Below are 27,189 nucleotides of genomic sequence, written 5' to 3' on the forward strand. Positions count from 1 at the left end.
GTGTCTCTTGGTATGTGTAACATCTTTGCAATCTTCTTATAGCCATTGCCCTTCCTGTGAAGAGTAATCACCTCTTCTCTTGTCTTCCTGGACCATTCTCTTGACCTCACCATGTTTGTAACCACACCAGTAAATGTCTAGAAGGAGCTGAGTATCGCAGTCATTTTAAAGCTGCCTAATTGGTGCTTATTAGGTTTATTGCTGCTCCCTGACATCCACAGGTGTTTTCAATACCTGATTGAAAACACTTCAACGAACCTCTGTTCTTCAGAGTGGTAGTCTTTAAGGGGTTGAATAATTGTGTCAATGAAGAATTCACAAAAGAAACATTTACTACTGTATTACAAAACCAATTGATGTCATTTTAGTTGCATATGGTTCTTTAAGAAGTCCTTGTAGGATTTCATTCTGAATACAATTACAAATGTACACTAAAACCCTTTACAGCATTGGGGGGGTTGAATAATTTTGAATACAACTGTATATATAGTTATATATTTTTTTTTTTACCAGAGACGGGTAACAAAAATGGTGAAAGGTTTGGGGGATTAAACATATCAGGAGAGACTTCGGGAACTTAAGAAGTACAATCTGGAGGAAAGAAGAGACATGATTGAAACCTTTGAATACATCAAGGGGTGAATAAGGTTCAGGAGGGCAGTTTTTTTTAATATGAAACCAAAATCAAGAACACGGGAACATGACCTCAAACTAACTGAAGGAAAGTCCAAACTAATCTTTTTACTGAAAGGGTAGTTGATGCTTGAAATAAACTTCCAGCAGAGGTAGTGAGACAGTCAACAGTAAATGGCTTCAAACATGATTGGGACAAATATAGATCCATACCCCAGACAATAAAGTTAACGAAAAAAAAAAAAAAATTATATATATATATATATATATATGGCAGACTTGATGGACTACTCTGTCACTTTTCTATGTTTCTGTGTACAGTATATTATAATGTAATATCTGGGTGTAGATGCGGTTTAGGTTTGTACATTGCACCAGAAGGTGGATTTGGCATTAGCAACCTATTTTATTGTTGGCTTTTCCCCAAAGTGTTTGTACTTGTTCCGAGTCCTAAGGATCTCTCTAGATATGGTGTGATAACACATTCTTTAATTCATTTCATCCATTGAAACAGTTACTACCGTACAACCCTTGTAAGTGATACTATCTGTGTCCCTGTTTATACAAGACCAAGTATGCCGAAGAGAAGGAGAATAGTCCTGTTGTACTGGCGGTGTCATGGCACTTTGCTGTGTGCTGTTTCTTAAAGGGGAATTTTGGCTTGTGCTGGGTGCTTTTTATTTTTTCATAGTAGGCACTATTTAATGTAAATCTTGTTAGGAAAATTAAACCATATTTAAAGCCAAAACTATTTTTTTTTCATGCTGGGCAGCACAGTGTCTCTGTTGTTAACACTTCTGCCTTGCAGCATTTGGGTTCCTGCTTAAATCTCAACCAGAACATGACCTGCATGGAGTTTGCATGTTCCTCCTGTGCTTACGTGTCTTTCCCCCAGGTACTCCAGTTATCTCCCACACTCCAGAGACATGCTGGTAGGTTAATTGGCTCCTATCTAAACTGCCCTAGTATGTGTATGAATGTGAGATGGGGACCTTAGATTGTATGTGAATGTACAATGTGTAAATTGTTGGTGCTAGATTAATGCCTTAAAGGGTAACTGCGCTTTTGTGGGGGGAGCCAAATAAGTAAAAAAAAAATTGAACACAGGTAAATAATATAGCCTAATAAAATTGCTACACAAGTAGAGATGCACCGAAATTCCAATGGCCGAAAATGGTGTCGGTCATTTTTGCTCATAAGGAAAAAGATGCTGATAATGGCGCCAAAAATGCATGCGGTTTTGCCGCAATTTTACCACGATTTTACTGTGCTTATGTTGTGTTTTTCATAAGTCATGTAACTCAAAACCGCATCAAAAACATAACACGGTTGCATTATTGATGCATTCTTGCTGCGTTTTTCAATGCATTTCAACGGGGTGGTGCATTTTTACAAAAAATGCAGCAAGCAGGATTTTTCAGTTTATGTTGAATCTATTTTATTCAGTTTAAAACAATATAAACAATAAAGAGTGGAAACCTTAGTCCCCTTTCACACTTAGTCCCCGTTCACACTAAGGCGACCTGTGAGGCGACCTGGTCGCCTCACAGGTCGCCGTAGGTCGCCTTCCATAGGGAAGCTGCGGACCCGTTCTAATAGGAGCGACACAAGTCGCTCCGACTTAGAAAAAGGGTCCGGAGCTTCTTTGGGGTGACCCAGAGGCGACCGCCATAGACTTCAATGTTATGAAGTCCGTGGCGGCCGCTCCGAGGTCGCGGCGCGCTGCTCGCACCGCGACCTCGGAGGTAGCCCCCCGAAGTCGGATCGCCCCTGTGTGAACGGGGCCTAAGAGTAACAGTCTATGTCCAAAAGATATAGAAGTATACATGAAGATCATAATAATAAAAGATCCAAATATCCACAAAATTATGATAAGATACAGGTCTCTGAGGCATGGAAAAAATAAGTATAGAAACCATATTTTTAATGAACCAGTAGTCCTTTAGAGGGCATTTAGGAGCACGGCAAATATAATGGGAATGCGTAGTGGTACTACAGTCATACAAACCATAACATCGTAGTACAGAATGTAACAGAAAGAGAAAAGGAAAAAAAGAAATGGAGGGGTGGGTAGGTAAGGGAAAATGTAGGGAGAGGAAAGGAGGGGGGGGGTTTAATCTACACTTGAGTGGCCCCCAGACTATCTGCCACAAAAACATCAAAATTGGAGGAGAACCAGAAGTGCAGCCATATGGTCCACATAATGCAGTAGGATTCATTTTTATCAGTATCTCAGGCTATCATACGTTCTATATGTTCGAACCTGTCCATTTCACAAGCCCAATCTGCTAGAGAGGGAACAACCAGTTGTCGCCAGTATCTAGCGAATAACAGATCGGGCAGCCGGCAGAAAATGATGAATGTAGGTATGATCACAGTATGATTATGCGAAGTTCGTTTGGCAATTTGTCCCCAAACAAGTTTGTCATATAGGTGGAGAATTTTATTCCAAAAAGGGATAATGCACAGGCATGTGCCCCAGATGTATGACATGTTGCCAGGTGCCTGCAAACATCTCCAGCATGTGTTTCGTATGGTATGATCGATTTTGTGCAGGATAGTAGGGCAGCGATACCGCCTAGACACAATTCGGTAATTCCGCTCTTGGGCATGAGAGGAGATAAACAATTTAAAGGAAAGTGCTAGTGTTTTGCTCCATTCCATAACATCAGGAGATTTATTCAATTCCCGTTCCCATTTTGAGAGTAATGGTGGATCTGGGTAGGATACCTGTATCAAAATCTGAGCTAGTGAGTGCTCCGGTCTGCCAGACTGGGACAGTAACGACTTAAAGGCTGTTTTTGGTCTAGTCAATTCTTCAACGTTTGGTATTCTTGTCCAAGAAGTGTGCCAATTGAGTATGTTCAAGCCATGCTCCGGATGGGTTATGACAGTCGGAGAACATTCGGGATAAAGGAATTAGTTTGCCATTACGGAGCGTATGGCTCCGCAAAGGAGCATCAGACTTTCGCCAGGAAAGGAATTTAAGGTTAGTAAAAGTTGGGAAGAAAGATGTGATTCCAAACAGCAGGGTCAAGGGGCTAATGGGCCATACACACTATAAGATTTTCTGAAGACTTTTTCCTTCAGACTTACCAAAACCATATTTGAGGTCAAACCTAAACACTTTCAATTTCTATGCAATCTGGCAGGCCCTTGCACTACATAGAAAAGGTAAATCTGAAGGAAAAAGTCTTCAGAAAATCTTATAGTGTGTATGGCCCTTAGGTCTTGAAGACAGTAGACCTTTGGTAAGGTAACTGTCCCAAATCCGTAGAGTAGCGGAAGTCACTAGGGGCAATTGGTCATTAGGGGGTCTGTGTGTCAGGTCTGTCCATGGTAGAGACGTAAGATCTGAAGATATTGGGTCATTTTCTAATAATGTCCACAATTTAGTGGATTGACCATGATACCAATCAATTATCCAGAGTAGCTGCATGAAAGTATAACAAGAGGTTAGGAAGAGCAACACCTCCTGTAACCTTAGGTAGCACCAAGATGGTAGAGCCAATTCAAGGTCTCTTATGCTGCCAAATAAAGTTACGAATAGCCCTATTTACTGCCTGGAAAAAACCCTGGAGAGGGGGGTCAGGGAGTGCCTGAAAGGCGTAGAGAAATTTAGGTAGAATATACATTTTGATAACATTCATACGGCCAAACCAAAATATGTTCGGTTTATCATATGCTTTAGGACACCCATGAATCGTCCGAGCTAGGGGCGTGTTATTGTGATCTGCCAGGGAAGACCAGGAGGTAGGTATTTGAATACCAAGTTATTTAATAGCTTTTTGTTGCCATTTAAACGTGAAAGTAGATTGTAGTCGAGATAGAGTAGTTTTAGGTAAGGGTATGTTAAGGGCTTCAGTTTTATAGTATGGCTGGTAGACAGACCTGAGGCTTAGAAACATATAATAGGCAGAGCCGGTGCTAGACTATTTTGCACCCTAGACAAGACCAGCTCCTTTCACCCCCCCCCCAAAAAAAAAAAACTGTACACATTGGCCCCCTTCCTGTACATAATACCCCACTTTCCCCTTCCTGCGCACACTGCCCTTCTTTAACCCTACACCCCCTTCATATACACACTGTCCCACTTTAACCCTTCACATCCCTTCATATACAAAGTGCCCCCCCTTTAACCCTACACACCCCTTCTTGTACACACTGCCCCCCTTTAACCCTACACCCCCTTCCTATACACACTGCCCCCCTTTAACCCTACACCCCCTTCCTATACACACTGCCCCCCTTTAACACTGCACACCCCTTCATATACAAAGTGCCCCCCTCTCTAGAGGTGACCTCCCCTGGGGATGAGGAGGTGACAGGAGAGAAATGGGGCACTGGCCATGGCTGCGCCCTAGGGGTGACAGTGCACCCTAGGCGGCCGCCTAGTTTGCCTAGTGGTAGCACCGGCCCTGATAATAGGAGGTCGTCCGCATAGAGAGATAGCTTATAGGGATGTTGGCCGATGAAAGCTGAGCTAGCCACATACTAATAGAATTTCATTAGATATTTTTTTTTTTTCTTTTGATTTTCTACTTTTTTTTATTGGGTTCAAAATGACTTTTATTTTCAACCGTAGTGACAAGAAATTTCAAAGGAGCAGTAGAAAAAAGTTTCTTTAGCGAATTTCTAATAGTTAATGTGGTTTTCGTTCAGGAAAGTCAATTAGTTCCAAAAATGGAAGGTAAACAAAATTTCGAAGTACTTTTAGAATGACATTTGTCAAGTGTATGGCAAGCTTTGGAGTACTGTCATTACAAGTACTATCTGTGGGCAATGTTTTTTTAGTCTTTTAGACTTTACAATGTGCATCATCACAAATGATTTTAAACCTGTGATTTATCTTGCTTATATTGAGCTCTGTGGGGCCATCCTAAGATCTATTGGTCTGCGGTCAGGATTTCTTGAACGGCTACTGGTTTTGTATACTGTTTACAGTCAAGAGTTGTTGAAGTTTTCTGGAAGTGGTTATTTAACCCTCAAGGTTTACACATCCGAAATATTCCTGGCAGATCATCCATCTCGTAAAACTGGATTGTCAGGATTTTACGTGACAATGATGACCCCCTGAGACTAAGCACACGGCAACAGTCGCACGGATGGAATTAATTTGCTCAATGAAAATGCTAAATAGCCACTTGTGAGAGCCACCTAATTGAATTTGAAAGGTGCGCACTGACTTTTACTATCTGTTCACATGGTAAAGGTTTCCTAGTGTGACGTCGGTCAAAGGAAGATATGGGGTTGAAACATGACAGGCTAAGCTTGCTGTAATTGATGATGAAAGGGAAGGTATATTTGTAAAAATGTCCATTGTGGGTTTTATAAGGTGGGATGCTTTTGTGTATACAAAGGTGGTATCTGGTTATGCTAATATAGAAATAATCTGTTAAATTTATAAGCCATAAAGAACATTTAGTTTGTTTTCAAACCTTTGTGAACCGTACACGCAGGTGTTCGGAATTGCACCTATACTGGGCTATAGCGTATCGCCATGCACAGATGTGAATAATCCTCTTGGGTTGAGAGCCCATGAAAACTAAATGGCCTGCCTTACTGCAACACACCTCAACACAGGGAAAATGTATGCAGTAAGGGCTCTTTCACACGAGCGTTCCGATCAGATCCGCCTGTCAGTTTTTTTAGGCGGATCTGATCGGATGCCCCATTCAGCCCTATGGAGCAGCGGATGTCAGCGGTGACATGTCCGCTGCCATCCGCATCCTATCCTGTCCGTGAAATCCGGATGGATGGAAACCCTAATTTCCATCCGTCCAGGGGATCGGATCGGATGAGAGTGGACAAGCGGTCCGCTGTCATCTGATCCCCCATAGAAAGCAGCGGGAGCTGTGACACCACCCTCGCCGCACTGCAAGCGGAGACGGAGCTGTCATCCACTGGCTCAGCGGGGATCGGCGGATTGATCCCCGCTGAGCAGCACGGATCCGCCTATGCAGGGGGACCGTGTGAAAGAGCCCTAACACACACCTAGGTGTGAATGGGCCCTCAAGGTATAACTTCATCTCCACTATTATTTTATGTATAGGTGGATGTAAATGGAGGTGACCTCTATGTAGATAGCATATAGTCCATACTGAAATATCTGTTTTAATATAGACCCTGTAGCCTTGTCAAACCAGAATAAGGAGATACATGGAGTCCACCATTTCTGGCATTTGATCCAATGGTTTCAGGTCTTACGAGTCACTGACATGGAACAAATGTGCAAAGAATGTTTTCAGACTTCCCTGACCATATGCATGTTTTGTTCTACACTAGTGGTTTAGAGAGTGCTGAAGTCAGATGAGCAGCATGACTGTCCAAGCGCTAGCATTTTCAGGAGAGATCAACAATACCAACGTTCATATTTCTTTTGGCACAGGTTTCCTTTAAAGAAGACCCAGCTTTCTTGACTCATGGCTTTAATTTTCATTCTAGCATCTTGTGTATCTGACAACCACACCGTCTAAACTTGCTCATAAGATTTCAGAGGGTGGTTGGTGTTGCGGCATGATGTGTCCACCCACAGCCAAGAAAAATTGTGTTGTCCGTGTAAAGTAAACTGGAGTTGGGGGGGACCGGAGGAAGAGGAAGCAGCAGAATTTTGCCGATTTATTGGAGAAACAATGGCAATTGGTATTTTCCCATAGAATCAAGGTTGTCACATGATCTGAATCATATCATGCGGACTTTAAAGCCTTAGGGTGTCCTTCACACTGTTGTGTTGCTGTAACAAGCAATACTGCGTGTTGGGGTGTCATTCATTTTCATTAGTGCTGTGGTGCGCTGCATTAAACATGGGGTGGTCCAGTTTTTCAGGCCACTGACATGTAACCAATGAACTACTCTAATGCAGGGGCATGGTAACAAGCAATATAATGTGCGCTTAACACACTACAACAGCCCACAGTAGTGTAAATGGGCCCTTCCTTCAAGGATTCTGGCCAAAGATCCCATCTGCTGAGTGCAACCTACTGTATTTCTAATGCCTCGTACAAGCGCAACGGTTATCGGCCGACCGATCGGCCGTCTTTTGTCCAAGTGGTGTTTTGTTGGTTGGAATGTGCCTAGACTGCACACGAATTTTCTCGGCCAACAAAATTCTACTTCAGAAGTGATGTCATGTGCTGGTTTACTTTCTGTGTGTTTTTTCTTCTCTGAGCATGCCCAGTCTTGCTCATCAGATTTTTGTCTGCCGAAATCTGTACGGACTGACGGAAAATCGGCCGTTGTGTTGACGGCCAACAAAAATTTTATAGTCTGCACACCAGATTTTATTTGACCGAAAAGTCGGAGTCGGTTGTCAAAAGCATCATACTAACAAGCCAAAAATCGGCCGATCAGACGTTGGCCGAAAATTCACGCCCAACTATCGACGCGTGTGTACGGGGCATAAGTGTGACCAATTGCATAGCATAGAATCATGTAACAAGAATCTGCACACTACAAGGGCTATGTAAACCTGATGCTGAAGCTGGTGGCCACAGATGAAAGATATAAACTCCAAAAGGGTTTGGATCACCTGGGAATTTGTAGGATTTTTTTTCTCTTTGTTGGGTCTGATAGTTGTATTCCTGATCTCATCACTCCTCCTCTGCTTAAATCAAACTAACCTTAGGACTAATATTATATATTCTGACCTGGCCTATTCCATTATGGTATCTTTAGAAAAGCCCCAGCTGACCATTCCAAGGTGGTTGCAATTAGACAAGATTGAGAACCTTGTTGAATGGGTATTTTATCTCCATAGGTAAACCAGGTGCACCGTTACGCTAGTCCTAAAGGTAAATGCCCGGCTAAGCCAAGCTTACATGCTGACAGTGTGGTCTTAAAGGATGCAGAGGCTGTCATTGCTCAAAATGTTAGTTAATTGATCTCTTGCTTTCTTGTTTTGTGGTGTTAATTGGAAATGAACATGGAGTTAAAGAAAGTAGAGATGCCTAATTTGCATCAGTAGCCTAGAAAATACTAAAGCCATTGGATCACAATGACAGCTTGGAAAAAAGTATTTTCAAAAGAGGTAAAAAATTTGGCACTCTTAATACAATTTTACATGGTGTATGCATATGCATTTGCCCTCCTGTGTCTGTGTGCTCTGAAAATACAATAAAAGAGAGGTTTATATGCAGGCACCGAGAAACGCAAGTCATTCCGAGCACTCTGGTATACCCAAAACTCATTGCCAGGGGCTGTTTGGCTCCAGTGTGTTGCTTAAGCACCACTGCTGGCCACTGTCTACCAGATGAAGGAGCAGGGCTTTTTTTCTAAAAGAATAGGTGCAGGAACTCCCACCTCCCAAGCACTGTTCCTTGGTCCCACCACCCAGTATTGCTTTTTATAGAGAACACAGAACCAAGTATCAATTTTAGGTTTATGAAATTTGTCAATCTTAAAAACAAAACAAAAGTAGTAGACTCGGTTCACACTACGGCGATCTGACTTAGGGGGCGACCTGTGAAGTCGCGTGCACCGCGACTTCGGCACGACTTGCACGAACTTCATAAAATTAATGTCTATGCAAGTCTCTCCAGGTCGCCCCGAAGTAGTACAGGACCCTTTTTCTAAGTCAAAGCGACTATTAGAACCGTTCCTGTACTACACTATGGGACGTGACGGTGCGTGACTTGTCAGGCTGACCAAGTCGCCTGACAAGTCGGACTAGTGTGAATGGAGACTTAAAGTAGACTGCCTGCAGCCATCAACAACCGATCCCCCCCCCCCCAACAACAACAATGGACCACCCACAACAAAATACCCCCAGCACCATAAACCCCCTAGCAACAGATCTTCCCACAGCCAGCATCAATAGACCCTCTACTAGCCAGTAATATTAGACCCCCCTCCCTCAACAATAGATCTTCACCAGCAGCAACTGCCCCCCCAAGTAACATACCAAGTAACATACAACCCTGGCAACAATAGATCCCCCCACAACCCAGTAACAATAGACTTCCCCAGCAACAATAAACCCTCCCTCCCCGCAAAAATAGATCCCCCAGCAGCCAGCATTAGTAGACACTTCAGCACACCCCAGCACCCCCCTACCATTACATACATTCAGTGCTGGAGGTGCCGGAACTGCGTTCCTGCTGGAAAAAAGCCATGTGAAGGGGATTTTCACTTGTAGAGGAAAACACTGTTTTTTTTAGATGTTCATAACAATAACTAAAATGAGGTTATTTTGAAAGATCAAGAGCAGTTGGGAAATGATTGCACTAAATAGTACGTTGTAATGTTAAATAGCAATGGCCAGGAGTTGCGTGGGTCTGAACTTGGTGGAAAACTTGAATGTCTTGCAGGACGTTGTTCCGTTTTATAATGTGCATATTTGTGCAAGACAAATGTTCTCTCAGCCTGCATTGGCCAACTTGAAGCCCCAGATAAGCTCAGAGGTTGGTTAATGATTACTAGTCAGTGGCAGATACTGAGTCACAGTGACAATCCACCCACGACAGCATTAACCCACAGTAAACCATTTAGGTACTTGACCTTTTTGTTATGTACAGGTTACTGTGCTAGAAGCTTTTGATCTTGACCTAAACCGTGCGTGTATGTACAGGTCATAGTATAGTATTGAGTATGATGGACCTAGACTATGTGTACAGAGGTCACTGTGTAGTAACATGTGTGTACCAGACTAGGCTGTGTATGTACAGGTTGCAGTGCACTAGAGATGGGTACCAGACCTGTACTGTGTATGTACAGCTTGTAGTTTTAGTGTAGCGATTTTCAATATTTTTTCAGATCGGAAGACCGAAGGTGGAATTGCCGCACGCTGGAACCCAGCAACTTTTATAGAGAGGTAAAGATATGACTTCGGCCTGATCTGCTCCTGGCTATGCTCCTCTAAGAGGCTTAAGGCTAAAGCTGTATCTTTAACTTTCTACACTGAACAAAATTATAAACGCAACACTTTTTTTTTTTTAATTTTTCATGAGCTGAATTCAAAGATCTAAGACTTTATCTATGTTCACAAAAGGCCTATTTCTCTCAAATATTGTTCACAAATCTTTCTAAATCTGTGTTAGTGAGCACTTCTCCTTTGCCAACACAATCCATCCATCTCATAGGTGTTGAATATCAAGATGCTGATTAGACAGCATGATTATTGCACAGGTTGTGCCTTAAGGCCCGTACAAACTTGACGGAAATCGGACGAAATATCCGATTTTTCTCTCTCATGCTCAGCGTTCATTACCGTTTTGTAGTTGACAGTGCATAAATGTTCACGAAATTTCTCGTCCGATTTTTTTTATTTGTTTTTGGGATATTTTGTTCCTAGACTTCCGGGTTGTCAGCAACTTCAGATCATGCGCGGTCTTTCATATCCGATTTTTCACGGACGTACTGCATACACATTAAATGAAAATTGGTCGTCTGGGGACGGACGATAAAAATTTTGGTGTTTGTTCCTCCGTGTTTTTTTGTTGAAAATGTCGGCATCGGCTACTGAAAGTTCTGTACACACTAGCCGAAAATCGTACGATTTTAACTCGGACGGGAATTTTCAGCAGATTTTCTACTAGTGTGTACTCCACTTTAGGCTGGCCACAATAAAAGGCCACTCTAAAATATGCAGTTTTATCACACAGCACAATGCCGCAGATGTCACAAGTTTTGAGGGAGCGAGCAATTGGCATACTGACTGCAGAAATGGCCACCAAAGCTGTTTCCTGTGAATTGAATGTTAATTTCTCTACCATAAGCTGTCTCCAAAGGCATTTCAGAGAATCTGGCAGTACATCTAACCGGCCTCACAAACGCAGACTATGTGTAACCACACCAGCCCAGGACCTTCATATCCAGCATCTTCACCTCGATTGTCTGAGACCAGCCACCCGGACAACTGATGCAATAATCAGTTTGCATACCAAAACATGTATGCACAAACTGAAACTGTCTCAGGGAAGCTCATCTGAATGCTCATCGTCCTCATCCGGTCTGGACTTTGACTTGGCCATTCTAACACCTGGATATGTTTTATTTGTGAATCATTCCATTGTATATTTTGCTTTGTTTTGGATCATTGTCTTGTTGGAACAAAAATCTCCTTCCCAGTCCCAGACTCCATCAGGTTTTCTTCCAGAATGGTCCTGTATTTGGCTCCATCCATCTTCCCATCAATTTTAACCATCTTCCCTGTCCCTGCTGAAGAATAGCAGGCCCAAACCATGATGCTGCCACCACCATGTTTGACAGTGGGGATGATGTGTTCAGGGTGATGAGCTGTGTTGCTTTTACGCCAAACATAACGTTTTGCATTGTTGCCAAAAAGTTCCATTTTGGTTTCATCTGACCAGAGCACCTTCTTCCACATGTTTGGTGAGTCTCCCAGGTGGCTTGTGGCAAACTTTAAATGACACTTTTTATGGATATCTTTAAGAAATGGCTTTCTTCTTGCCACTCTTCCATAAAGGCCAGATTTGTGCAGTATACGACTGATTGTTGTCCTATGGACAGAGTCTCCCACCTCAGCTGTAGATCTCTGCAGTTCATCCAGAGTGATCATGGGCCTCTTGGCTGCATCTCTGATCAGTCTTCTCCTTGTATGAGCTGAAAGTTTAGAGGGACCGCTAGGTCTTCGTAGATTTGCAGTGGTCTGATACTCCTTCCATTTCAATATTATCGCTTGCACAGTGCTCCTTGGGATGTTTAAAGCTTAGGAAATCTTTTTGTATCCAAATCCGGCTTTAACCACTTAAGCCCCGGAGGATTTGGCTGCTAAACGACCAGAGGGCATTTTGCGATTCGGCACTGCGTGACTTTAACGGACAATTGCGCGGTCGTGCGACGCTGTACCGAAACGAATTTGGCGTCCTTTTTTTCCCACAAACAGAGCTTTCTTTTGGTGGTATTTGATCACCTGTGCGATTTTTTGATCACGCGCTATAAACAAAAAAAGAGCGTAAATTTTGCAAAAATAGCAATATTTTTCCCTTTTTTTTATATGAAATTCCCCCAAAAAAAAATGTAAAAATCAAAATTTTTTAATATTTTCGGCCAATTTGTTTTATGCTACCTATGTTTGGTAAAAAAAATCGCAAAAAGCGTATTTTGATTGGTTTGCGCAAAAGTTATTGCGTTTACTAACAAAGGGAAAGATTTTTGTCATTTTTGTTGTTTTTTTTTTTAACGCGTAATGGCGGCGATCTGCGATTTTTTTTGCGGTACTGCGACATTGCGGCGGACAGATCGGACCCTTGACTGACATTTTTGACACTTTTGGGGTTACCAGTGACATTTCTACAGTAATCAGTGCTATACATATGCACTGTTACTGTAAAAATGCACTGGTAGTGAAGGGGTTAACTTTATTTGAGAGGGAGGGGCTGTGTGTGTCCCTAGGGGCGTGATTCTAACTGTGATTGGCTGTGGCTTCAACTGTATGCAGAGTGATCAATGGATCTACATAGTAGATCCATGTGATCAGCTCTCATACAGAGAGGAGAATGACAGGCAGCTTGTTTACACAAGCTGCCTGACTATCTCCCTCTCCCCCGCCGATCGCAGAGTGGCCGGCGGCGATCGGGTCCGCCGGTCACGCGCGCGGGGGGGTCCGTGACCACGCGGGAGCGGGAGCGCGCCTCCGGCGGCGCGCGCTCGCTCCCTAAACCCTCACAGGCGAGCGACGTAGACCTACGTCACTTTGCCTGTGAGGGGCTGACCGCCGCCGTAGATAGTCGTGCGGCGGTCGGCAAGTGGTTAAACTTCTCCACAACATTATCTCGGACCTGCCTGGTTTGTTCCTTGTTCTTCCTGATGCTCTCTGCGCTTTAAACGGACCTCTGAGACTATTAGAGTGCAGGTGCATTTATACGGACACTTGATTACACACAGGTGGATTCTATTTATCATCATTAGTCATTTAGGTCAACATTGGATCATTCAGAGATCCTCACTGAACTTCTGGAGAGAGTTTGCTGCACTGAAAGTAAAGGGGCTGAATAATTTTGCACGCCCAATCTTTCAGTTTTTTATTTGTTAACAAAGTTTGAAATATCCAATAAATTTCGTTCCACTTCATGATTGTGTCCCACTTGTTGTTGATTCTTCAAAAAAAATTACAGTTTTATATCTTTATGTTTGAAGCTTGAAATGTGGCTATATATTCACTTTAAGAACCCCATAGACCTGAGATGTTAGGGAGGAACACACGATTACCAGGGTAGAAAACATGCCTTGATTGCAGTTGTGCAAGCCAAGCGGCTACAGCCTCTGCACTGCTCCCTTCCGCAAATCCCTCCCCGAGATCTTTCTATTTTCAATTTGCCAACTCGGCAGATTTGAGCTTACAAGTTTATAGATTGCTCTGGAGGATGTGAGCAATGAGAGGTCCTCTGACATCTGTGGCAAGTTTAATAGTCTTTCAGCACCACCGTGGATGTCTGTCACTTTGCTGGGAAAATTAGACTGTTGCTCGCTCCTTAAGGGTTAGGGACTTGTCTTCCTTGAAGCTCTGGAAAATGTGCCAGCACTGTACAAAAAAAAAACAATCACCAAAGTCATGTTGGCATACCAAACAATATGAAAACTGTGCACTCCCAGAAACATGCATGTTGGATGGAAAGGGTGTGAATGTTCAATTAAATGTCTTTGCAAAGAGACATTTTAGGACTTTTGAGCAATTGATGGTCAGATAGGTAGGCGGAAAAACCTAATGCTACATTTCATACTTGAACAGTAATGTCTTTGGTCGTTTTTCATGTGTTTTCAGGCTTTAATGTTTTTTGTTTTAGCCAATAGAAACCCAGTAACTTGGAGGAGACTTCTGTTGAGCATGAAACTTGCGTTAAAAATGCCTATTTTGCAAGCATTTTGTAGGCACACCCATCTCTCTGGGCCAAAAACACACGATCGTGCCTTTTAAAGAAGCTCCTGTACTTTTTTGAGTGTTGAGTGACAGCAAAGCATTTAGAATGTGAATAACCTGAAAAACAGCGTCACACACTGATGCCCTTTTGGAAACGTGCTTCAAAGTTTGCAGATGTCAATGGGGGCTAAAAAATGAAAGGGGAGCCTTTTATTTATTCCTGGCAACTCCAAATATACCAAATCAAGGATGAGGCTCTCAGGAACTCTAGCTGTCTTCTACATACAAGGTGCCATCCCAGTGACGATCCTTCTAGCTGTCTAGCAGAAATTCTTTGGACTGGTTGCAGCTGGGGCCCTGTCCTTCATTGGCAGTTTCCGACTCCCCTATGTGTATGAACAATTTAGCTTTGGAATCCCAAACACACTTACGCAGAACAGCCAGAAAACAATTCCAAAAATGCCTAAAATGCAGTTCTGTTCTCTGCCTGCCTCCCGTCACAACAGTATGGTCCCTACTAACCCTTCCACTGCCAGAGTCGGTGATTTCAACTGCGGTGTTTCCAAGTAGCAGAAAAGTTCAAGTTCACGGGAAACGTCATTTTAGTAGTGTTTTATGAGAAAGGAATCAACCACATTTTACAGAGGTGTAGTAAAGATTTCAGAAAGTGGTTGACAGTTGAGATAAGGCACTTTTGTGGTAAGCACAGAGAACGTCCTGACCCAGTTGGAGGACACAGCAAACGCCTGCTGGCAAGGTTGTCAATACGCTACCCTATATCATCTAACAGTGCCTCTGAGGGCGACTAGTGAAATTTGCTTCATTTACGTGGATTGCGTTGGGATATTGTTTGAGTATACTGTGAGCTGCAAATATCTTCCAGTATCAGCACATATGTATTAATTTTTCTGTTTGTTCACAAAGTCAGGAGACAGTTCACATCGGTAAACACAGGCTAAAGTGGGCTCAAACCTAAAAAGTATGTTATAGGAAACCTTTAGAAATAGTAATTGCGTCTGAGTAGTACCATGAAAAATGTACCCTTTTTAGAATTTTATCTGAAAAATTGTAATGCACTTCCTGGTATGTGAGTGTGCCTAGGCACTCCTCTGTCTACATCCTTATCGCTTTACATCTGTAGTATCCCTTCTCAACCTTTACAACACAGAGGAATCCTTGAAATAACTTTCCGGGCTCATGGAACCCCTGTTTAAAAATGTCTTTATCTACAACTCATGATACATTATGGCGCTTTTCCACTGCATGGAACCGAACAGTTCGACTCGCTTTTGTGCTTTTCCACTGCTGGTACGGTACGGCGGCGCTTTTCCACTGCATGGAACCGAACGGCTCTCAAAAACAGTACCACCTCGATTGTGGTTCCAAGAGGTACCATACCCGGTACCATATCCCACAATCCTTTGCATGCAGTCACTACTAGCCACTGATTGGTCAGAGAATCCCACCCACCCCGTTGTTATCCCACCCACTTAACTTTAGTACTACTTTAGTGGAAAAGCAAAACGAACCGTTCCAACACCGTACCATGCGGTACCAGCAGTGGAAAAGCAAACCGGGCCAAGCAGGGCCGAGTAGAGCCGAGCCGGTACTTGCAGTGGAAAAGTGCCATTAGTGTGATGGTCAATGAGAATACTCCATACATGTGCGGACATTGGGAATCGCTAAAAAGAGCAATGGTGTCAGTGGGAACTTATCTGAGAGGCAGAATTGCTCAAGGATCCCCCTAGAAACCTCTGAAGGAACCCTAGAATCCCATGGAACCCTGGTTGAGAAACCCTGATTTTACAAGTGTGAGATCTAAGGCCTCAAGAACAAGGACGTATGGAAATACGCAGGATCCTACTGCCAGGATCTTGCTTTTCTTTCTTGTCCTCACTCATCTCTCCATGGTATATCTCTGGAAGCAACCTGCTGGGTTGAACGGGAAAAAAAAAAAAAAAAACTAGTAGTGTGTACGAGGCTTTTGGCTTACTTGTGTGTTACTCTTTCATCTCTTTCTGAAAAAGCCAAAATTCTGCTGGAATCCAAAATACAAATTGCAACAAAAATGTGCACCTCAAACGTGTTTTTATCGATGTTATGGTTAGATCCCAGAAATTGGTATGCACTATTGGCACTTTTCCACTGCAAGTACCGGCTCAGCTCCACTCGGCACTGCTTGGCCTAGCTCGGCTCAGTTTGCTTTTCCACTGCGTGAGTCGGCACGTTTCAGCACTGTATAGGCTCTACTCGGCTCGGTTTGCTTTTCCACTAAAGTAGTAAGTGGGTGGGATTACAACGATTCTCTGACCAATCAGTGGCTAGTAGTGACAAACAATCAAGGCTGCATGCAAAGGATTGTGGGATATGGTATAGGTACGGTCCGCTTGGAACCACAACCGAGGTGGTACTGTTTAAGCGAGCCATACCATGTAGTGGAAAAGCGTTGTTGTACCAAACCGTACCGAACCGTTCTAACCCGTACCATGTAGTGGAAAGCGCCAAACCGAGCCGTACCGTGGAAAAATGCCTAAAATAATAGAGATGGTTCTATAAGTGCTGTTTTGGAGCATTAAAAACAGTGCAAGTTAAATTGAACCCTGCAATAATGTGTACAGCAAGAGGGCCTTGTTAATGTATAGAACACAGGGATACTAGAGTGAAAAATGATTGCGTGTGAGCAGGATTTTATACAATGCCCTCGCCTATATACGTGTCCATGTCCTGTCGTTTGTCTCTCCGTGTTTGGATGAAGGTCTCAGCAGGCAGATATACTCATGAGTCACCAGGTCACGGTTCAAATCCTGGCCTCTGACGTAGGCGTTATCTTTAGCTGCGTAGATCCTGCAGCTACAGGAAACTGTATATAGAGGCTCTACATAACGTGTGTGGGCTGTACAGTTCACTGTTAACCCTTGGTATGTCCGCTTCCTCTGCCACTCACTATACTACTACGTGATATGTAGTAACTTCAATTATAGATTGACCAAATTCTATATTGTATCTTTTCATGTTCCTTGGAAATTGTGTTTGGTGATCACTATCCAGTTGGGAACGGTGAGATATTGGGGTTGATTTACTGTAAGGCAAATAGTGCAATGCCTCCAGAGCTTAGAAATTGAGCAGAAGCTCTGCTGACATCCATCATCCAATCATGTGCAAGCAAAAATGCTGTTTTTAAAAAATGTTTTGCACGTGATTGGGTATTCTTTGCAAAGCCAAGCTGTACCTGGCTCTGGAGCAGGGATCCTCAAACTATGGCCCTCCAGCTGTTGCGGACCTACATGTCCCACTAGGCATTGTAAAACTCTGACATTAACAGACAAGAATGGGAACAACATGGGAGTTGTAGTTCCTGAACAACTGGAGGGCCATAGTTTGAAGACCTCTGCTCTGGAGCATCTGCACCTGCAGAGTGCAACTGCACGTTGCAAAGTGCACAGTCTATTTGCCTTTAGTAAATCTACCCCGTTGAATGGTTACAACATATGGAAGTCTTGTACTGCTTATGTTGCGGTGAAAATTTGTATATAGCTAAATGTCAAAGATTTACCCAAGAGTTGACTAAGCCAGCCATGACTGTGAGCAGTAGCTGTGTTCATTGTTCCCATCTGTGCCGTTATTCATGGAAAGTTGAATGGAGCTCAGCACACCCATATATAGGGTTTTCATACGATATTACCAAGCATGCGTGTGTGTCGGGATATTTTATTTCCCTTTGCCAACTATGCCAAAATGTGACAAATTTTAAAAGGAATGCCGCACACAATAGAAGTAGCTTTATTGTGGTCATAAAAGATGTCAATAAATGGAAATAAAAAACCTCCTAGGTAATAAAAAATTTAAAAACGCGGAACTATAAATACTACTCTACATCCTTATGGCTAACTGAAGCACCCATCTCTGAAAAGCAGCACGTTTTTCAGGCTTCAGAAGTCATTATTATTGGAACTGTATATGTCATTTACCCCATAACTTTCCTCTTTCTTGTTAATCAGCTAAAATGATATTGACCAGGACTTGGTGGTTGCATATAGGATGAGGTTATCAGCAGGCTCTATCGATTTGTATGCATTCATGGTTTTTTTTTTTTTGGTTTGCCTTTTACCATTGAATATAGACTCCTTTTTCCTTTTGTGCTTTATATTCTTATATATATATATATATATATATTATATACTGTATTTTCTGGTGTATAAGACTACTTTTGAACCTCAAAAAAATCCTCCAAAAATGGGGGGGGGTCGTCTTATACGCCGAGTATAATATCTCCAAGGTAACCTAAGTATAAGTATTACCGGTAGATGTAATCTCCCAAGATGCTGGCTGTGTGGGAATCCTGTACCGGTATACCGTATGTACCGTAGCTCAGGCTACATACAGTGTACCGCGCTGAGCCAATCGGGGAGAGCGATGTATTCTATTATTGAATGCAAAGCCTGCTCGGATTGGCGGAGTAACATCAGCCCGTCTCTCTGACTCTGCCAATCCGAGCAGGCTTCGCATTTAACCACTTTACTACCAGTCACGTAACCTCTACGTCGGCTGACTTTGAGTGGTTATACCGGGATGATGCCTCTAGCTAGAGGCATCATCCCGGTACCGTTGTTTGAAGCCGACGGTCGGCTTTCCGTCGGTAACGATCGATGCGGCTCGGGAGCCGCTCGATCGTTACCCGGGGGGGCGGGAGGGGACGTCCCCCCCCTCCCGCCGCCTTCCGCGGCTTTGCTCGGGGCTACCGTCCCACCGGGAGCCCCGAGCACCCAGCCGGCACGTCCGCCGGCTGGATGGAGTCCCGATGAATGCCGGAAACGGCATCGATCGGGTCTCCGATGACGTAACCCGGAGGCGGCGTCCATGACGTCACGTCCGGGTTACTGTGCTGCAAAAGGCGGCAGATTTGAAAAACGGCTGTATGCAAAAATGCCGTTTTCGGCGTTTTGCATACAGGGAAGTGTAGTGGAGGGGTCTAGGGTCTTTTAGACCCTCGATCCCTCCATAAAGTGTACCTGTCACGACATATTGCTGTCACCAGGGATGTTTACATTGCTTGTGACAGCAATAAAAGTGATCAGATTTTTTTTTTTTTTAAAAACCTGTAATAAAGTTTAAAAAAAAAGAAAAAATAAATAGGAAAAAAAAAAAAAAAAAATTTAGCCGTCCCCGTCACCGTTAGCTCGCGCACAAAAAAAAACGTATACGCAAGTCGAGCCGCAAATGAAATCGCTGTTCAAACCACACATGTGAGGTATCACCGCGATCGCCAGAGCGTGGGCAATAATTAAAAAAAAAGAGCTACACTCTAACTCTAAACTGGTAACCGTTAAATAAATTTAAAGCGTCGCAGATTGAGATCTCTATTGACCGTAGTTTGTCGCCATCCCACGGGGGGGCGCAATTTTAAACCGTAACATGTTTGGTATCTATTTACTCGGCGTGACATCATCTTTCACAATATACAAAAAAAATGGGCTAACTTTACTGTTTAGTATTTTTTAAATGCAGTGAAATGTGATTTTTCAAATTTTTTCCAAAAAAATGGCGTTTTAAAGACCGCTGCGCAAATACCGCGTGACAAAAAATTTTGCAATGACCGACATTTTATTCTCCAGAGTCTTTGCTAAAAAAATATATATAATGTTTGGGGGTTCTAAGTAGTTTTCTAGGAAAAAATACTGGTTTTAACTTGTGAACAAAAAGTGTCCGAAATAGGGCTGGGGCTAAAGTGGTTAATAATAGAATACATCGCTCACTGTGATTGGCTCAGCGCGGTATACTGTATGTAGCTGAAGCTATGGTACATATACGGTATACCGGTACAGGATTCCCGCACAGCCAGCGTCTTGAGATTATATCTACTGGTAATACTTAGGGTACCTTGGAGATATTATGAGAGATTACATGTATTACAGTACTAGGGTACCTTGGAGATCTATGAGAAATCTGATGTTTTCCAATGGTGTTGCCTTGCTTCAGAAGGGGGTAGTCTTATACGGCGAGTATAGCCCAAAACTAGGGATGCACCGAATGTTCGGCAACCAAAATTATTCGGCCGAAAATAGCAAAAAAAGCACTTTCGGCCGAATAAATTTGTGCCGAACAATGACGTTTTTTTAATGACGCGGATGGTGGGTCGGTAAGCCCAGATTGCGGGTCCCCGACTGGTGACCCGCCATCCCCGAGCATCACTGTAAACATAGCCGGAGGCACTACAGGAAGCAGAGCGGATGCTTCCTGTATAGCCGCTTAGCGCCGGCTTCTGTCACAGGCGGAGTGATACCAAATGTACTACGCCTCCGCCTGTGACAGGGCACAGGAGCCATACAGCAAACATCGACTCTGCAGATGGGAGGGAGGGAGGTAAGGAGAGACATGAGAGGACAGAGACACGAGAGGACAAGAGAGAGAGACACGAGAGGACAAGAGAGACACGAGAGGACAAGAGAGACACGAGAGGACAAGAGAGAGAGTGAGAGGACAAGAGAGAGAGTGAGAGGACAAGAGAGAGAGTGAGAGGACAAGAGAGAGAGTGAGAGGACAAGAGAGAGAGTGAGAGGACGAGAGAGAGAGTGAGAGGACAAGAGAGAGAGAGAGTGAGAGGACAAGAGAGAGAGAGAGTGAGAGGACAAGAGAGAGAGAGAGTGAGAGGACAAGAGAGAGAGAGAGTGAGAGGACAAGAGAGAGAGAGAGTGAGAGGACAAGAGAGAGAGAGAGAGTGAGAGGACAAGAGAGAGAGAGAGTGAGAGGACAAGAGAGAGAGAGAGAGTGAGAGGACGAGAGAGAGAGACACGAGAGGACGAGAGAGAGAGACACGAGAGGACGAGAGAGAGAGACACGAGAGGACGAGAGAGAGAGACACGAGAGGACGAGAGAGAGAGACACGAGAGGACAAGAGAGTGAGAGAGAGGACGAGAGAGAGAGAGGACAAGAGAGAGAGACACGAGAGGACAAGAGAGAGAGACACGAGAGGACAAGAGAGAGAGACACGAGAGGACAAGAGAGAGAGACACGAGAGGACAAGAGAGAGAGACACGAGAGGACAAGAGAGAGAGACACGAGAGGACAAGAGAGAGAGACACGAGAGGACAAGAGAGAGAGACACGAGAGGACAAGAGAGAGAGACACGAGAGGACGAGAGAGAGACACGAGAGGACGAGAGAGAGACACGAGAGGACGAGAGAGAGAGAGAGAGAGGACAAGAGAGAGAGAGAGAGAGGACAAGAGAGAGAGAGAGGACAAGAGAGAGAGAGAGAGGACAAGAGAGAGAGAGAGAGGACAAGAGAGAGAGAGAGAGGACAAGAGAGAGAGACACGAGAGGACAAGAGAGAGAGACACGAGAGGACAAGAGAGAGAGACACGAGAGGACAAGAGAGAGAGAGACATGAGAGGACAAGAGAGAGAGTGAGAGGACGAGAGAGAGAGTGAGAGGAAAAAATTGGCAAAATAAATGGAAAAAAATGCGAAACACCGCGTTCGGTATTCGGCCTTCGGCCAAGCATTTCATTATTCTTCGGCTTCGGCCAAGAATTTCATTTCGGTGCATCCCTACCCAAAACCTATGTTTTAACTTGAAAATTAGGGGGGTCGTCTCATACGCCCAGTCGTCTTATACGCCGGAAAATAGGTGTGTGTGTGTATGTATGTATGTATATATATATATATATATATATATTGTGTATATATATATATATATATATATATATATATATATATATACAATTTATGCCTTTTTAATAAAGCAGGGCCGCTAGGAGGTTGGCACACTTACCTTGCAGTGTTAGTGCTCAGATTCAGTTCCCACCAGGAACCTCTTTGTACTGTATGTCCTTCACCCATGTTTGTGTGTGTGTTACCTCTGGGTGCTCCAGTTACTGGTCACAATCCAAAAACATACCGATAGCTTGTCCTTTGACAAAAGTGGCCGTAGCCTGTATGTGACTTTGGTAAAGATGAGGTTAATACACTATATTGTTAAAAGTATTGGGACGCCTGCCTTTACACACACATGAACTTTTAATGGCATCCCAGTCTAAGTCTGTAGGGTTCAATATTGAGTTGGCCCACCCTTTGCAGCTATAACAGCTTCAACTCTTCTGGGAAGGCTGTCCACAAGGTTTAGGAGTGTGTCTATGGGAATGTTTTACCATTCTTCCAGAAGCGCATTTGTGAGGTCAGGCACTGATGTTGGATGAGAAGGCCTGGCTTGCAGTCTCTGCTCTAATTCATCCCAAAGGTTTTCTATTGGGTTGAGGTCAGGACTCTGGGTAGGCCAATCAAGTTTACCCCAAACTCGCTCATCCATGTCTTTATGGACCTTGATTTGTGCACATGTCCAAAATCATTTGGTGGAGGGGGAATTATGTGGGGTTGTTTTTTAGGTGTTGGGCTTGGCCCCTTAGTTCCAGTGAAGGGAACTCTTAAGGTGTCAGCATACCAAGACATTTTGGACAATTTCATGCTCCCAACTTTGTGGGAACAGTTTGGGGATTGCCCCTTCCTGTTCCAATGTGACTGCACACCAGTGCACAAAGCAAGGTCCATAAAGACATGGATGAGCGAGTTTTGGGGTGGAGGAACTTGACTGGGCTGCACAGAGTCCTGATCTCAACATGAAATTGAAGCTGTTATAGCTGCAAAGGGTGGGCCAAGTCAATACTGAACCCTACTAAATAAGACTGGGATGCAAATAAAGTTCATGTGCGTGTAAAGGCAGACGTCCCAATACTTTTCACAATATAGTGTAATTCTATATGCACTGTAAAAGCGGAGGAAGCTTTTGTTTTTCTGTTTCCGTACAATATATTGTGAGATAAAGTAATTAGTCACGCTCACTTATTTTGCATACTGGCATTGCCCCTTTAAGAATGGCCTCCAGGAATGCAGTGGCCCTGACGCAGGGTGATTTATCTACAGGATATGGTGAGGGCTCCTAAAGCGGTGACGCAGGTGGAGCCAGTTAGGAGAGATTAGGACAATTTCATCGTATAGCCGGCACGAAAACATGAGGCTGAGAAAAGGGGCTCACAGGCTGTGAAAGTGTCCAAAATAGAATAGAAGAACCTTCTACAAAGTAATCCCTCCACCGCGATGATGATTACCAGCCACACGTTTTCTGTGAAACTTGATATTTCTTTGGTTTGGTTGTCCATATTTCATAAAGCGTACCCACACACAGCGCTTGAACTATAAAAAGGAAGGATTACATTACAGAAATGCAATGTTCTTGATCAAACAAGTCCATGGACCGTTTTGGAGAATCTCATATGGTTCCAACACACATTTTAATTGGATCAAACAGAAAATATTCAAACCATCCCTTGGAGTTTTTCTTCCTGTTCTTGGTTGTATTTCATTGTATGTACATTGTATGCACACACATATTAGGATTTTTATATCGTTCCACCTAGGCCTCATTCAAACGGGCCGAAGGCCACGGTAGAAAACAGGTCTTGGTGTTTCGTTAGAAATTATTGGTGTACAAGGCAGTGAAGACTAGTGCGTTCGGGTTCCTTTCCGATGCAGAACGCTAGGTTTTACCTCGGCTTGTTGTGATCTGCAGGCACTACACTTACCAGATGCACCTGATAAAGTCAATAGGACAGTACCATGACTGTGTGCCAAACGCGGCTATGGCAGTTGCGCTGTGGTATTTCCATGTAAAAACCTTATCGGGATTGAAAAGCGGAAAAGTACAAAAGAAATTGCCTCTGGCCAAGGAGGTCACAACACTTCCGAACATATAAAGTATAAAAAAAATGGTTTATTACAAAAATACAATTTTAAAAGGGTTGATGCGCCAGAAGCAAATTCATCAAGACAATGCAATGAGCATATTTATTTAGACAGTTCCTTAGCGTTGCTAAATCCACAACAGTAAAATCCGTCTGTATATGCAGTAAAGCATGCTTGTTAGATCGTAATAACACTTTGCTCCTACACAGTGGAAAGCTGACACGTTTCGGGGGACATACCCAGAGGAAGGGGGTATATCCCCGAAACGTGTCAGTTTTCCAACTGCAGCAATTACGGCATTGCCTAAAACTGGAGTTGAGTTTTTAAATGCTTGTACCTTCTCATGCTTGTGAGTATTTGGCTTTTGTATTTGATAAAATTTGGCAGTGGTAATGCCCTCCTGTCTCTCTTCGCAGTTAAATTGGTTTGCCAATGCTAGCGCCTATATTTTTTACTGCCAGTATACAACATATCCATAAATTTTCACCTCTGATGGGTGGGGTGGCACAGTGTTTGTAGTGGTTTTCACTACAACACAAGGGTCGCTGGTTCAAATCCCAACCACAACATTAGCTGCTTGGAGTTTGCTTGTTCTCCCTGTGCTTGCGTAACCCGCTCAGGCATACTCCGGTTTCCCACTCGGGGTACTCCAGTTTCCTCCCACACTCCAAAGACATGCTGGAAGGTTAATTGGCTCCTGTCTAAATTGGCCTTAGTATGTGTATGTATGAATGTGAGTTAGGGACCTTAGATTGTAAGCTCCTTGAGGGCAGGGACTGATGTGAATGTACAATGTATATGTAAATTGATGGCGCTATATAAGTACCTGAAATAAATAAAATAAATTTAAGTTCATTCCCTTCCTTACATATTTTTTTAATTATTTATTTTTCATGTATTTTGAAAAGTAGTCAGGATCCAGCTGTATAATACCTTACAATAGTAATAACATTTTAATACAATTTCTTCAGTACACGAAGTAACCCTACTGTAATGTAACACTGTATGGTTATTGGTATTTTTTCTTTTTTTTTCTTTTAGGCAATGGTGGCTTGTTACCCTGGAAACGGGATGGGATATGTACGGCACGTAGACAACCCAAACAGAGATGGACGCTGCTTAACTTGCATATACTACCTAAATCAAAACTGGGACACAAAGGTAAGGCTTAATAACGCCTACAACTCTTGTGCCCACCCTGGTATATGATGTGCGGCCCTCGGACTTTAGAAGTCTGTAGTGGGAACATTGATTAAGGCAATAGCATTGATGTCTATTAGCCTCATGTAACGTTCCCAGTTTCGTATTGTCTTCTCCAACATATCCCTAGCCAACTGTCCACACTCTCTATTAGATCTGCAGTGACAGTTCTCAAAACATTACATACACTCACCGGCCACTTTATTTGGTATACCTGTTGAACTGCTTGGTAACACAAACTGCTAAGCAGCCAATCACATGGCAGCCACTCAATGCTTTTAGGCATTCAGACGTGATAAAGACAACTTGCTGATGTTCACACCGAGCATCAGAATGGGGAAGAAAGGTGATTTAAGTGACTTTGAACGTGGCATGGTTGTTTATGCCAGACAGGCTGGTCTGAGTATTTCAAAAACTGCTAATCTACTGGCATTTTCACGCACATCCATCTCTAGGGTTTACAGAGAATAGTCAAAAAAAGAAAACCTCCAGTGAGTGGTAGTTGTGTGGAGGAAAATGCCTTGTTGAGGTCAGAGGAGAATGGGCAGACTGGTTTGAGATGATAGAAAGGCAACAGTAACTCAAATAACCACAAGGTATGCAGAAAACCATCTCTGAACGCTCAACACATCAAACCTTGAAGCAAATGGGCTATAGCAGCAGCAGAAGACCACACCGGGTACCACTCCTGTCAGCTAAGAACAGGAAACTCAGGCTACAATTCGCACAGGATCACCAGAATTGGACAATAGAAGAATGGAAAAATGTTGCCTGGTCTGATAAGTCTCGATTTCAGCTGCGACATTCAGATGGTAGGGTCAGAATTTGGCATAAACAATATAAAAGCATGGATCCATCCTGCCTTGTATCAACGGTTTAGGTTGGTGGAGGTGGTGGTGTAATGGTGGGGGGGATATTTTCTTGGCACACTTTGGGCCCCTTAGTACTAATTGAGCATCCTATTGTTGCTGACCATGTCCATCCCTTTATGACTACAGTGTCCCCATCTTCTGATGGCTCCTTCCAGTAGGACAATGCACCATGTCACAAAGCTCAAATCATCTCACCACTGGTTTCCTGAACATGACAATGAGGTCACTGTACTCCAATGGCCTCCACAGTCACCAGATCTCAATCCAATAGAGCACCTTTGGGATGTGGTGGAATGTGAGATTTTCGTCATGGATGTGCCACCGATAAATCTGCAGCAACTGCGTGAGGCTATCATGTGACTATGGACCAAAATCTCTGAGGAATGTTTCAAACACCTTGTTGAATCGATGCCATGAAGAATTAAGGCAGTTCTGAAGGCAAAAGGGGGTTCAACCCGGTACTAGCAAGGTGTACCTAATAAAGTGGCCGGTGAGTGTATATTGAACATTGTGTGGCCCTTTGGCGATGTCAGGGGTGCATTTGAGGCCCCCTTTAGCTCAAAGGTTGACAACCACTGGTATAAACTGTGTCACCAGAGATAAGCTCAGGCATGATCGGATACTAGTCCTAACTTGCCTGAGCTATCTCACCAAGAAGCTGTCACTGCGGACAGCCAGTCATAAGCACCAAAGGCTTTCCCCACAGCTGTGCATATACAGTGCCTTGCGAAAGTATTCACCCCCCTTGAACTTTTCGACCTTTTGCCACATTTCAGGCTTCAAACATAAAGATATAAAAACTGTAATTTTTTTGTGAAGAATCAACAAGTGGGACACAATCATGAAGTGGAACGAAATTTATTGGATATTTCAAACTTCTTTAACAAATAAACTGAAAAATTGGGCGTGCAAAATTATTCAGCCCCCTTAAGTTAA

At 43.4% G+C, this 27,189-nt stretch overlaps 1 protein-coding gene across 1 annotated transcript in view; it reads left to right on the forward strand.

Moving 5' to 3' along the window:
* LOC309559488 (prolyl hydroxylase EGLN2-like) overlaps positions 1-27,189 on the forward strand; it is a 61,639-nt gene that overhangs the window by 13,656 nt on the left and 20,794 nt on the right. The window contains exon 2 of the mRNA XM_082262762.1: positions 25,223-25,342. Within this exon, the coding sequence (XP_082118888.1) occupies positions 25,223-25,342 (120 nt within the window). The remainder of the gene's footprint in view (positions 1-25,222; positions 25,343-27,189) is intronic.

This window comes from Pelophylax lessonae (assembly GCF_965119305.1).
Source record: "Pelophylax lessonae genome assembly, chromosome: 7".
In the NCBI taxonomy this organism is placed as follows: Eukaryota; Metazoa; Chordata; class Amphibia; order Anura; family Ranidae; genus Pelophylax; species Pelophylax lessonae.